At 47.1% G+C, this 14,706-nt stretch overlaps 1 protein-coding gene across 1 annotated transcript in view; it reads right to left on the reverse strand.

Annotated features, from left to right (window-relative positions):
- Positions 1-14,706, reverse strand: part of SNED1 (sushi, nidogen and EGF like domains 1) — a 684,146-nt gene that overhangs the window by 137,783 nt on the left and 531,657 nt on the right. Inside the window, 1 exon segment of the mRNA XM_030215639.1 lies at positions 2,685-2,785. Within this exon segment, the coding sequence (XP_030071499.1) occupies positions 2,685-2,785 (101 nt within the window).

Consider the following 14,706-nt stretch of genomic DNA (forward strand, 5'->3'; position numbering starts at 1 on the left):
TGAGACCTGGGAGCATTTAACATCTTTTTTTCCTGTGCCTACATCAAAAGAACTTGCTCCTTTTGCTTTGTGGAATGCAGTGGTATAAGATAAAAATGCACTTGCCTTTTTTTTTAATTACTATTTCACAGAGAAGGTATTGAATAATGAGGGAAGGGTTTCCTTCCTGCAGAACTGTCCAGAGTCAGTCTAAATGTGCCAACATTGTCCAGTTCAGCACACTATTAGCCACCAATTTCATACAACATTAATTATGTTCAGTGGAAAATAAATCTATTGGCTCAGCCTGCTTGCTATGTGAATATTCAATCACTGTTTCATTATTGCTACCAAGTATTACATATTAAGAACATTTGTTTTAATTCACTTATCCATTTACATGCACAAGGTTTTGCTTTTTAAATCCAAAGGTTTCCTATGATAGCATTGTGCTTATTTGAATTAGTTTTTCTGTACAAGTTTTGCTTGATTTGTCTTTATTTGAAATAAAAAATTTTAAAACACATCTTGTCAACAAGGGGTGGGACTTGGTGGGGGCGGGGCTAGGTGGGAGCAGGGGGCCCCACCAAACTAGTCTGCACAGGGTCCCACAATTGCTCAGACTGGCCCTGCATTTACTTTCTGGATAACGGCTCTGGTTGCCCCCTGTCCCAATCCCCCCCCCATCCCCTGGAACAGAAAACTTCCCCTCACCTGGCCCAATTACTCCTCCCATTCACCTCCTGAAGACAGAGCAAGGTAGCCCCGCACCCACTGGCCTACCTCCCCCACTGGCCCACCCCAGGCCTACATTTAGGTACTGCGGTACTTGAAGTACTCTGAGGTTGCCACTAGAGGTCATGACAATCATTTTGAAGTAGTCACTGACGTTGGCAGGAGCGACTGGGCATCGCTTCTGCTCATTTACCAGTGGATCACCAGGGATTTATCAAGGTAAGCCTGGGGAGGGGGTTCCAGGCCTAACTTCCTCTATCTTCAGGGGTGGGAGTGGGGTGGAAGGGGAATGTTTTCCATTCTGGGGAGATTGAAATGGGAGGCGGAATCAGAATCTGGGCCAGAACCCCCATAAACTCCAGCAGTCAGAGTAATGTGAATTAACTCCAGATATTCGGTGCCAGTGACCACTGTGGGTGGTAACTGGGTGGAACTGGTCCAGAGGGTGGCTACTAAAACAGTCGATGGATTTGGTCATAAAACATATTGGGTAAAGGTCTAAATGCATACCCTGGAGGAGGAGAAGGGGAAAGTAGAGATATGATAAATAGAGACATTTAAATATATCCAAGGAATAAATACATGGGTTTCAGGCCTTTTTCAGTGGAAAGGCGGCTTTGGAACATGACATCACGGATGAAGCTGAAAGGAGGTAGACTCAGGAGTAATATAAGGCCATATTTCTTTACCGAAAGGATAGTAGATATGTTTAAGTTTATGTTTATTAAAATCTTGATATACCGCTTGAGCAGATCATAGCAGTGTACATACTAAAAATACACTATAAAATTCAGATATGTGGAAGAGCCTCCAAGTTGAGATGGTGGAAATGAGGGCCATATTGGAATACAAGTAAGTATGGGATAGGTACTGAGCATCTCTGAAACAGAAGGAAGGGTTGTAGACTGAGCTGTTGGTTTTGATGGGTAGACTGGATACACTATATGGTCTTTTTCTGTCATCATTTTTTCATGTTTCTCTGTTTCAGAGGATATTGTTTAACAATTATAATTTAATACAGTGACCTCATGTTAAAATATTATTAGTTCTAATCCTCATTGAGGTCAGAAGGGGATTTTCTGGGATACAGAGGTTTTTGTGAATTAAAGGAGGTATACATTTGAGATTACAATTTTGAGTATGATGATGACTATGTCAGGGGAAAAAGTGCTCTTGTCCAGCCTCAGATCAGGGTCTGCTCAATCAGAGACTAGTAGTATTTTGTATGCAAAGCTTCAGTAACTGCAGGCTCCTGCAGTCTTTTTACAGAGTACGGTGCATTCCAGTGGTTCTACCCTGAAGAACCTGACTTATCCTGGGGGCTTTAAGGAACTCTGAGAACACTTCCCAGGTGTGTGTGTGTGTGTGTGGGTACGCGTGCGTGCTTGCGTGGTGGGGGGGAGGGGGGCTTGAAAGCCACACTGAGTGGACCTGATGAAGACTCATGATTTCTTGTATTTGTTCTTAGATTTTGAAGTATTGAAGCAATATTAGTTGTTTGTAATATATCTGTTTAACAAGTAGAGTTACTGCATACCTAGACCATGATCTGGATTTATGCAATGGTAAAGCATTGCAACTAAAGTAAATTTTGCAATGAATGTCTGATTCATATATCTGATTAGCCTGCAGTACATAAGCCAAGTTCTTCCTTCACAACTATATGTACATAAATCTCTTCTTGAAACACTATTGCTAAGTGTGGCTTATAAATCCAGGGGACCCAGTCTGGTATGAGGGGAGGGGGTGCAAACAGGACAACTGCCCTGGGCCCCCATGCTACAGGGGGTCCCTAAGCTTATTTAAGCTAAAGGAGATCCAGCCTGTTGGTGCACCTTGGAGCCCTCTCTCAAGTTTCTGCCCTGGGCCCCAGCATGTTTAACACTGGCCCTGATCAGAAGGTTGGACTTGAAGTAGGTCTTGTTCTCTTTCATCATATCCACTTATGTAAAGGTTATTGAGGTACTCACGAGTCCACACGTGAAAAGGAGTTCTCGTCAGGCTCTTGTCGGGCTCAAGTCCACCCTGGGTTGTGACATGGATGGTATATCTCTCTCCTGGCTTCAGATCCCTGAGGATAGGAGAACAGCCTTTCACAGATTGGTGACAATAGTTGTCTTAAGTGTACTTGTAATCCAAATACTATACAGTAGCATTCCCTTTTAAATCTGATTATGGACTTGTTTTGAACACAGGTATTGTTTTAAATAAAATTGATTAAATACATTATTTCTGAACTCTTGATTTAACAGATAACAGCCATATACCATTGGCATGCTAAAAATCTCAGCATTTTAGTAGAGTATGCCATACCCTGGGCGGAACAACCCCAGGGATAGTCATGCAAATATTCTTGAAGTTTTATGTTTTGTTCTAGGAATTTCATAGTTATAGGAATAAATTAAGTACAGCAAGCAAAGACAAACCATATGGAGACATTTACTCTTAAGATGCAGTAAGTGCAAAGCCTGAGTGGTAAATGTCAGGCAACCACAAGAAGGGCGGAAGAAACCAAAAGGACCAGACTGAAGACCACAGATAGTAAGAGCACCAAAATAGTTTTATTGGGACCCTACACGGTCCGTGTTTTAGCCAAAAATTGATGTATACAGATGTTCATCCAAGATTACATGGGATAGAAAGAATAAGCGCAAAAACGCTGGTGCTATCTGAAACGGAGCATAGACACTAATGCCTGTAAAAAAGGCATTAGTGTCTATGCTCCGTGTAATCTTGGAGGAACATCTGTATACGTCAATTTGAAGACCCCTGAGGAAGGCCTTTTTGGCCAAAACACGGACCATGTAGGGTCCCAATAAAACTATTTTGGTGCTCTTACTATCTGTGGTCTTCAGTCTGGTCCTTTTGGTTTCTTTCGCCCTTCTTGTGGTCAGTGGCGTACCTAGGGTAGTTGACACCCGGGGCCGGTCATTTTTTAACACCCCCCCATATCCAGTACTAGGCATACCCAGAATACAAAACATTCAGGACCTATAGAGCGATTCTACCATACCATAAGCAGTAATTTGTACGAGTCACACAAGGAAAAGGAAAGCATCTTAAACACTACAGTGAGCACTAGAACATCAATTCACCTATTGTAAAATGAAAACAGACAGATTAGTACAGATCGTCGATCCTGCAGTCAATGCCAACTGAAAGCCATGTCATTTTCACAAACACAGATACACCCTAATCCACTATAGAATAAGTAATCTATTTAGACAAAAATTAAACTGAACCCCCGATGCCAGACTCTGCATACAATGCAACACCACAGAAACAGAAACTGTCCCCTAGTACTGTGCAAAATATAAAGACAGCAGATGTAAATTTGAAAAAACTAACACCAATCACCACTTTACAAATTAACAAATAGAAATAAAATAAATACAGAAAATAAAATAATACCATTTTATTGGACTAATACATTTAGCTTCCAGAGGCCAAAATCTCCTTCCTCAGGTCAATACAGTATAGTGCTGTTACATTATCCTATCCTGACCTGAGGAAGGGGGTTTTGTTCTCTGAAAGTTAAGTCAAAATGTATTAAAATTAGTCCAATAAAAAGATTACCTTATCTATATGTTCTATTTATAAACATTTATTAACACAGCTACAATACTATATCCTAAAGCAAAATAATTAAAATATATATTTACAGTTTGTTGTCTCTGGTTTCTGCTTTCCTCATCTTCTTTTCACTGTCTTCCTTCCATCCAGCATCTGTCTTCGCTCTCTCTCTGCCATCCAGTGTCTGCCCTCTCTAATGTCCCTTCCATCCAGTGTCTGCCCTCTCTCTCTGCCCCTTCCATCCACATCTGCCCCAGTCTGCCATCTCTCTCACCCCCTTCCATCAACATCTGCCCTCTCTCTCCCTTCCATCCACATCTGCCCTCTACCTCTGCCCCTTCCATCCACCATTTGCCCCAGTCTGCCCTCTTTCTCTCTCCCCCTTCCACCCATCTGCCCTTTCTCTCTGCCCCTTCAATCCGTCTGCCCTCCCTCTCCCATCCATCCAAGGTCTGCCCTCCCTCACGCTCCCCACTTCCATCCAGGGTCTGTCCCCTCTCTCTCTCTCTGCCCCCTCTTTTCAGCCCCCTTATTCCACCTGCCCCTAGTTCCAGCCCCAGCCCACATCTCCCACCTGCCCCCCTTTTCAGCCCCACTATCCCACCAGTCCCCAGCCCTTTTCTCCCATCAGTCCTGAGCTTCAGCCCCAGCCAGTTCTCCCTGTCCCCTTTAAAGCCCCCAGTTTCAGCCCCTGCCCCGTTTCAGCCCCCAGTTCCAGTCCCCTTCATCCACCACATGCCTTGCATCCCCCCTTTTCAGCCCCAAACCCATTCTCCCACCTGCCCCAGGCATGGACCCATTTTCCCTCCTGCCCCCTTGTCAGACCCCAGTTACAGCTTCAGACCCCTTCTCCCATCTGAGCACTCCCCTCCCCAATCCCCTTCTCCCCTCTGAGCTCCCCCACCCTCACCAATCCCCTTCTCCCCTCTGAGCTCCCCAATCCCCTTCTCCCCTATGAGCACCCCCACCCTCCCCAATCCCTTCTTCCCTCTGAGCACCCTCACCCTCCCCAATCCCCTTCTCCCCTCTGAGCACCCTCACCAATCTCCCCTCTGAGCTCCCCCACCCTCCCCAATCCCCTTCTCCCCTCTGAGCACCCTCCCCAATCCCCTTCTCCCTATGAGCACCCCCACCCTCCCCAATCCCCTTCTCCCCTCTGAGCACCCTCCCCAATCCCCTTCTCCCCTCTGAGCTCCCCCACCCTCCCTAATCCCCTTCTCCCCTCTGAGCACCCTCACCCTCCCCAATCCCCTTCTCCCCTCTGAGCACCCTCACCAATCCCCTTCTCCCATCTGAGCCCCCCTCTCCCATCTGAGCCCCCCCTCTGTCGAGAGCCCTGAGTCCTCTTCACCCTAAAGCCACCACCCTGCTTTTTTTTTTTTAATCCGTGCAGCGATGCAGGCAGCGCCTCACGTCTGCCCTGCATGAACTGAAAAGAGAAAATCGCTTCGCTGGCGTCGGGCCTTCCCTCGCTTGTTGTCCCGCCCTCGAGGAAATAGGAAGTTACCTCAAAAGAGGGCGGGACAACAAGAGAGGGAAGGCCCGACGCCAGCGAAGCAATTTTCTCTTTTCAGTTCATGCAGGGCAGACGCGAGGCGCTGCCTGCATCGGCGATCGCTGCATGGATTAAAAAAAAAAAGCTGTCGGCTCTTGCGGAGCACCCCCCACCCGCTGACACCCGGGGTGGACCGCCCCCCCCCCCCCCCCCTTGGTACACCACTGCTTGTGGTTGCTTGCGCTCTTTGCGGGAGATTTGGACCCTCCTTTGGTTTGACCTCTGGTAAATGTCAGGGGCATCATCAACCTCTACCCTATATTTGACTGCACAGGCCCATGTTACATGCTTGGCAGAGAGTGTGGATACATCCTCACTGTCTTATGAGGCATGTAATTTGGGTTCCTGCACTCTTGGCACTGCTACTTAGCTTCCTCCGAGCACAAAATCTCCCATGACAGCTCCTTACTCAATCAGCACTCCTTTTAACAGCACCCTCGCGCGATCAGCAACCCACCCTTGACAGCTCCATAAACAATCAGCAAACCCTCACAACAACCCCCCACCTGATCAGCCACAGGGGTGTAGGTATGGGTGGGCTTGAGTGGGCCATGGTCCACCCACTCAATGACAGTGATCCAGGCCAATAACAAGAGAACCTGAGGCAATGTCAGTATCTCATAGTACTACCACTACGGCAGATTAACCCTTAATGGCAGTACTGTGACACAACTGTTGTTGGGTGGCAGGAGGGTCTCTTTATGACCTCCGAGGAGAGATGCTGATTGGATGAAGGTGGCTGTCATGTGAGGGTTGTTGATCATATGGGGGGGGGGGGGGAATTATGAGTTTGAGGGGACTGAGTAATGGCGTGAGCACAGGTTTTTGTTTTGATACAGTGGCCGTAATACATTTTGCCGGTGGCAGGAGTGCACTTTGTTATGCTCACCTGTACTGATCGTAGCAGTAAGAATGTTCGATAATGCCCTGCATGCTGTTGATGCTGACTGCACCCTATTTCCACCTATAACCTGGCCTTTCCAACCTCAACCCAAAATAAATATTTAGTGCATAATTTTTATTGTGCAGGCTGGTTTTAGCATGCAGTAGCTATTAGCCTGGGTCTGTGCTTATAGCAAATGCTCTGTGCACTTTAGTAAGAATCCCCTATACAGTGGCTACCAATACAGAAATAAAATCATTTTGCTAATTAAATCCCAAATTTGTTCTGAAAGGACCTAGGCAGCAATTTTTTCCCCTCTACTGACAGTTTCTCAATGCCTTAAATTTTTTCATGGATATCAATGGATCTTGTTACAGTATTTTCACTAAACAACAAGGGCTTGTCCAACGGGAAACTGCCCTTAACAAAAACACATGTATATGGGCAAGTGGGCATTGTCTCGCCTAATTTTTCTCTCATCTACCACATAAGGTATTTGAGGGCGAAATGCACTAAACTTAATAAGCCATTAATGAGCAAGTAGTAAACCCTGGCATGCACTAAAGACTTTTTTCCGACGACGGTTGCAGCTAACGAAAATGGAATGCAGATGAGCAAATTGTGTAGAAACCCTATTGTAATAAGATGCACTAACCTTTTCCGATTGCCTTAACGCTGGAAAATCTAACGAGAGGTCTGTACCTCTCGTTGGGGCAGTGCGGGATTGAAAAACTGCTACAAAAGTAACAAAAAAAAAAAATAGCGCTCCGCTTTAAAAAAGACATCTATTTTGTCCGTCATCCCCCCCAAGATGCCGCGCCGCTCACCCTCTCTGATGCGGCTCGACAGTGCAGTTGAGGATGCCCATTAAAAAAAAACACGTCTATTTTGGCCGTCAGTCCCCCCCCCCCAAAGACGCCGCGCTGCTCACCCCCTCTGATGCGGCTCGATCCAGAGGACAGTGCAGTTGAGGATGCCCATCCAAAAAAACCCATCCATTTTGGCTGTCATTCACCCCAGCAATAATAAAAACGTCTTTTTTGGCAGTGCTTCACTCAGCTGAGAGACCTGGAAGTCTCTGAGCCAATCACAGCGCGTTTAGCTCAGCTAAATGTGTTGTGATTGGCTCAGGGACTTCCAGTCTCTCAGCTGAGTGAAGCACTGCCAAAAAAGACGTTTTTATTATTGCGTGGGGGGGGGGGGGGGGGGGGGGGGGGGAAATGACGGCCAAAATGGACGCCCATCCAAAAAAAAACATCCATTTGGCCATCATTCACCCCCGCAATAATAAAAACATCTTTTTGGCAGTGCTTCACTCAGCTAAACGCGTTGTGATTGGCTCAGGGACTTCTAGGTCTCTCAGCTGAGTGAAGCACTGCCAAAAAAAGACGTTTTTATTATTGCGGGGGGGGGGGGGGGGGGGGGGGGGAATGACGGCCACAATGGCCGTTTTTCTTGGATGGGCGTCCTCAACTGCACTGTCCTCTGGATTGAGCCGCATCGGAGGGGGTGAGCAGCACTGCGTCTTCAGGGGGGGGGGGGGAATGACGGCCAAAATGGACTTTTTATTTTTAATGGACGCCCTCAACTGCACTGTCGAGCCGCGTCGGAGGGGGTGAGCAGCGCAGCGCCTTTCGAGCGGCACAGGGAGGCGTATTTGGCATGCGCAGAGCAGCCAGCATAACGCTTGGCTGCTCTGCGGATGCTCGACCGGCCGATTGGCCAACCGTTTAACGATGGAATAGAGAATGCAAGTGAGCTACAACAAGCAGCTCATTTGCATTCCCTTTCCTTAATGCATGCCCGTTCCTTACCGATTTGCTAAGGGAATCGGTAAGGGAAGGGCTCTAACGATTGTTTAGTGCATCTGGCCCTGAGTGGATAAAGCATGGACTTGGGAACTTACAGATCCAGGATTCATTGCTACACTTACCACTCACTGTGTAACCTTGAACAAGTCAGTTAAATTTCAAGAGATCAAACTTAACTTATTAGTGTTTTGTGGCAGGAACACTGCAACATTGAACCGAAACATGTTTTTGGATAATTGTGGGATATAAGAATGAATGAATGAATGAATAAATAAATAAATAAATACATAAACAATGCGAATTATTTTACATACAATAGTATTGTGCATGATGATATTATATTTACATCTACATCAACATAAATATAGACACAGTGCAGTGGCATACCAAGGGCAGGGCGGTGGGGGCGGTCCGCCCCGGGTGTCAGCAGGTGGGGGGTGCTCCGCTCCCGCTGCTCCCACCCTTTAAAAAGCATCTGCCCTGCTTGTAAAAGAAGCAAATCTCCTCGTTGTCGTCGGGTCTTCCCTCACTGTGTCCCGCCCTCACGGAAATAGGAAGTTACCTCAGAGGAGGGTGGGACACAGTGAGGGAAGGCCTGACGATGACGAGGAGATTTGCTTCTTTTACAAGCAGGGCAGATGTGAGACGCTGCCTGCGACGCCGCTTCACAGATTTAAAAAAAAAAATTTTTAGAAGTCTTTATTGAACATTAATAATACAGAACAAAAAGTACTCAGCTCAATTCAACACAGAATGGAACAGTTATCATAACTCTAACACAGAGTACCTTCCTAAGCAAGTATTTTGAGCAATTATCCATGTCAATTATATTTTTTAAGTCACTTCGAAGCTTTTTAATTTTTTATTGTTTAACTTCCAACACAAGGTACCTAACCCCCTAATCCTACAGGTCCCTCCCTTCTAAACCCAAAGCCACCCCTCCCTTAACCCCCCACCCCCCTCCCTAACCTTATACCTTTCATCCAACACACGCATTCAAAAATGGTTTCCAAGCCTTTTCCCACACTGGCACTGATTTGTTTTTAATAGCTGTCAATCTCTCCATCTCACAGATATAGCGCACCTTCGTAATCCAATTCATAAGTGAGGGGACCCGCACCGCTTTCCACTGCTGAGCCAAGTTAATGCGAGCAGCATGTAGCGACCCCCTTACCAGGGCCCATTGACTGACTGTAAGACCCTCCAGTCTCCGGCCCAGAATGAAAATCAGAGGATGCCACTGCACAGATCTTCCCGTCCAGGCCTGAAGCCGTGCATGCACACTTTTCCAGTATGCCTGCGCCTTGGGACATGTCCACCAAATGTGCCCCATTGTTCCCATTCCCCCACAATTTCTCCAACAATCTTTCGACACATTAGCATACATGTGGTATAATCTTATCGGCGTAAGGTACCATCTATAAAATATTTTAATTGCATTTTCCTTCATGGCTACAGCCCGAGAGGATTTCAAAATCATCCTCTCCAGCCTCCGCCATTCTACTTCTGATAATGTGAAATTTAATTCCTGTTCCCACCGCTTCCGGTGCAAAGTGTATGGCTTAAGACGGGCAGCCAGAAATTCATACAAATAGGTGATCATGCCTCGCGTAGACCTTGTGTCTACACACACCTCTTCTAGGGGGTGAATCTCTCTTTTCATACATTCTACATAGGTTGGTCCCTGCAGGAAATGTTGTATTTGTGTATAGGCATACCTGTCTTCAGTCCTAAGGCCATAGTCCTCTATTAATCTGTCAAATGGTATCATGTCTGTTCCCACGTGCAGCTGCCCACACATATCTAGCCCCACTTCAGCCCACCTGCAAAATGTGGTATTCCCCACTCCCGTACCAAACCTCGGATTATCCACTATGGGCGCCAAGCCGGACACAAGGGGCTGACACTCCTCAAACATATGATCCCAGTAGTGGAATGTAACCTGTACAGCAGGAGGGAATTTGTCTATTTGTCCTCTATATTTGCTCGGTAACCACATCAAGTGTCCTAATGTACGAGACCGGAGCTACTGTTAGAAATATGCAATCTGTCCCTAAAATCGAGTGTAGTACCGGAAGACTGGAGGGTAGCCAATGTTACTCCGATTTTTAAGAAGGGTTCCAGAGGAGATCCGGGAAATTATAGACCGGTGAGTCTGACGTCGGTGCCGGGCAAGATGGTGGAGGCTATTATTAAGAATAAAATTGCAGAGCATATACAAAAACATGGACTGATGAGACAAAGTCAGCACGGATTTAGTGAAGGGAAGTCTTGCCTCACCAATCTAATGCATTTTTTTGAGGGGGTAAGCAAACATGTGGACAATGGGGAGCCGGTTGATATTGTATATCTGGATTTTCAGAAGGCGTTTGACAAAGTGCCGCACGAAAGACTCCTGAAGAAATTGCAGAGTCATGGAATCAGAGGTAGGGTATTATTATGGATTAAGAACTGGTTGAAAGATAGGAAGCAGAGAGTAGGATTGCGTGGACAGTATTCTCAGTGGAGGAGGGTAGTTAGTGGGGTCCCGCAGGGGTCTGTGCTGGGTCCGTTGCTTTTTAATGTATTATAAATGACCTAGAGATGGGAATAACTAGTGAGGTAATTAAATTCGCCGATGACACAAAATTATTCAGGGTCGTCAAGTCGCAGGAGGAATGTGAACGATTACAGGAGGACCTTGCGAGACTGGGAGATTGGGCGTGCAAGTGGCAGATGAAGTTCAATGTTGACAAGTGCAAAGTGATGCATGTGGGTAAGAGGAACCCGAATTATAGCTACGTCTTGCAAGGTTCCGCGTTAGGAGTTACGGATCAAGAAAGGGATCTGGGTGTCGTCGTCGATGATACGCTGAAACCTTCTGCTCAGTGTGCTGCTGCGGCTAGGAAAGCGAATAGAATGTTGGGTGTTATTAGGAAGGGTATGGAGTCCAGGTGTGCGGATGTTATAATGCCGTTGTATCGCTCCATGGTGCGACCGCACCTGGAGTATTGTGTTCAGTACTGGTCTCCGTATCTCAAAAAAGATATAGTAGAATTGGAAAAGGTACAGCGAAGGGCGACGAAAATGATAGTGGGGATGGGACGACTTTCCTATGAAGAGAGGCTGAGAAGGCTAGGGCTTTTTAGCTTGGAGAAGAGACGGCTGAGGGGAGATATGATAGAAGTGTATAAAATAATGAGTGGAATGGATCGGGTGGATGTGAAGCGACTGTTCACGCTATCCAAAAATACTAGGACTAGAGGGCATGAGTTGAAGCTACAGTGTGGTAAATTTAAACGAATCGGAGAAAATTTTTCTTCACCCAACGTGTAATTAGACTCTGGAATTCGTTGCCGGAGAACGTGGTACGGGCGGTTAGCTTGACGGAGTTTAAAAAGGGGTTAGATAGATTCCTAAAGGACAAGTCCATAGACCGCTATTAAATGGACTTGGAAAAATTCCGCATTTTTAGGTATAACTTGTCTGGAATGTTTTTACGTTTGGGGAGCGTGCCAGGTGCCCTTGACCTGGATTGGCCACTGTCGGTGACAGGATGCTGGGCTAGATGGACCTTTGGTCTTTCCCAGTATGGCACTACTTATGTACTTATGTACTTATGGACCATAGATTGTTCAATGTGCACCCATGTTTTATGGTCCTCCTTCCGGAACCATTCCACCGCTGCTCCACAGATTTTTTTTTAAGGCAGGGTGGTGGCAGGAGAAGAGGGCTGTCGTCTGTTGACGGAGCTGGTAGTCGGGTCGGGGGGGGGGGGGTTCTCAGATGGGAGAAGGGGACTGGGAGAGGATTCTAGGATGGGAGAAGGAGGGTGGGGTGAGGGTTCTCAGATGGGAGAAAGGGGACTGGGGATGGGGTTCTCAGATGGGAGAAGGGGACTTGGATGGGGAGGGGAGGGGTTGTCAGATGGGAGAAGGGGGCTGGAACTGGGGTCTGAGAAGGGGCCATGAGGGAAAATGGGGGCCATGCCTGGGGCTGGTGGGAAAATAGGGCATGCCTGGGTCAGGTGGGAGAATGGGTCTGGGGCTGAAAAGGGGGGCCCTAATGCAAGGCATGTGGATGAAGGGAGCTGGAATTGGGGGATGAAAAGGAGGGTAGGTGGGATAAGGGGGCTAGTACTGGGACGGGGCTGAAAAGGGGCAGGGGCTGAAACTGGGGGGCTGGGGGCTGAAAAGGAGACAGGGAGAAGTGGCTGGGGCTGAAGCTCAGGACTGGTGAGAGAAAAGGGCTGGGGCTGAAACTGGGGACTGGTGGGATAGTGGGGCTGAAACTGGGGGCTGAAAAGGGGACAGAGAGAAGTGGCTGGGGGCTGAAGCTCAGGACTGGTGAGAGAAAATGGCTGGGGCTGAAACTGGGGACTGGTGGGATAGTGGGGCTGAAACTGGGGGCTGAAAAGGGAGGGCAGGTGTGAGATGTGGGCTGGGGCTAGAACTAGGGGCAGGTGGGATAAGGGGGCTGGAACTTGGGGCTGAAAAAAAGGGGCAGAGGGGACAGATCCTGGATGGAAGCGGGAGCGAGATGGAGGGCAGACCCTGGATGGATGGGAGAGGGAGGGCAAATGGTGGATTGAAGGGGCAGAGAGAAAGGGCAGACAGTGGATGGAAAGGATAGAAAGGGCAGACAGTGAATGGAAGGGGGAGAGAGAGAAGGCAGACAGGGGCAGATGGTGGATGGAAGGGGCAGAGATAGAGGGCAGATGTGGATGGAAGGGGCAGGGAGAGAGGACTGACATTGGATGGAGGGGACAGCAGAGAGGGCAGACACTGAATGGCAGAGAGAGAATGAAGACAGATGCTGGATGGAAGGAAGACAGTGAAAAGAAGATGAGGAAAACAGAAACCAGAGACCAGTGGCGTAGCTAGGGTAGTTGACACCCGGAGCCGGTCATTTTTTAACACCCCCCTCCAAAATCCAGTACTAGGCATACCGAGAATACAAAACACTCAGGATCTCTAGAACAATTTTACCATACCATAAGCAGTAATTTCTACGAGTCACATAAGGAAAAGGAAAGCATCTTAAACACTACAGTGAGCACTAGAACATCAATTTGCCTATTGTAAAACGTAACCAGACAGAATAGTACAGATCGTCGATCCTGCACAGTCAATGTCAACTGAAAGCCGTGTCTTTTTCACAAACACAGATAAACCCTAAACCACTATAGAATAAGTAATCAAACTTTCTATTTAGACAAAAATTAAACTGAACCCCCAAGAGGCCAGACTGAGCATACAATGCAACACCACAGAAACAGAAAATAAAATACCACCATTTTATTGGACTAATACATTTAGCTTTCAGAGACCAAAACCTCCTTCCTCAGATCAGATCAGTACAGTATAGTGATTTTACAATATCCTATCCTGGCCTGAGGAAGGGGGTTTTGTTCTCCGAAAGTTAGTCAAAATATATTAAAATTAGTCCAATAAAGATTACCTTATTTCCATGTTCTATTTATTAACACAGCTACAATACTACTTTATCCTAAAGCAAAAAAATAAAAATATATATTTTACTTGCAGTTTGTTGTCTCTGGTTTCTGCTTTCCTCATCTTCTTTTCACTGTCTTCCTTCCATCCAGCATCTGCCTTCTCTCTCTCTCCCTGCCATCCAGTGTCTGCCCTCTCTCTCCTGTCCCCTCCATCCAAAGTCTGCCCTCTCTCCCTGCCCCTTCCATCTAGGATCTGCCTTCTCTCCATGTGCATCTCCTTCCTTTGTCTTTCCTTCCCTCCATCCTTGTCCAACATTTCTCCTCTCTTCTCTTTTCCATCCATGTGCATTTCCTTCCTGACTTTCCTCCCCTCCATCCATCCATGTCCAACAACTCTCCATTCTCCCCTGCCGTCTCCTCCATCCACCCATATCCTTCAAATTTCCTCTCTCCCCTGCCCCCATTCATCCATCCATATCCAGCAATTCTCCATCTATGTCCAGGAACTCTCCATTCTCTCCTGCCGTCTCCTCCATCCACCCATATGCTTCAAAGTTCCTCTCTCCCCTGCCCCCATTCATCCATCCATATCCAGCAATTCTCCATCTATGTCCAGGAACTCTCCATTCTCTCCTGCCGTCTCCTCCATCCACCCATATCCTTCAAATTTCCTCTCTCCCCTGCCCCCATTCATTCATCCATGTCCAGCAATTCTCCTCTCCTCTACCCCTCCTCC

The sequence above is a fragment of the Microcaecilia unicolor genome, chromosome 10 (assembly GCF_901765095.1).
Source record: "Microcaecilia unicolor chromosome 10, aMicUni1.1, whole genome shotgun sequence".
Classification (NCBI taxonomy): domain Eukaryota; kingdom Metazoa; phylum Chordata; class Amphibia; order Gymnophiona; family Siphonopidae; genus Microcaecilia; species Microcaecilia unicolor.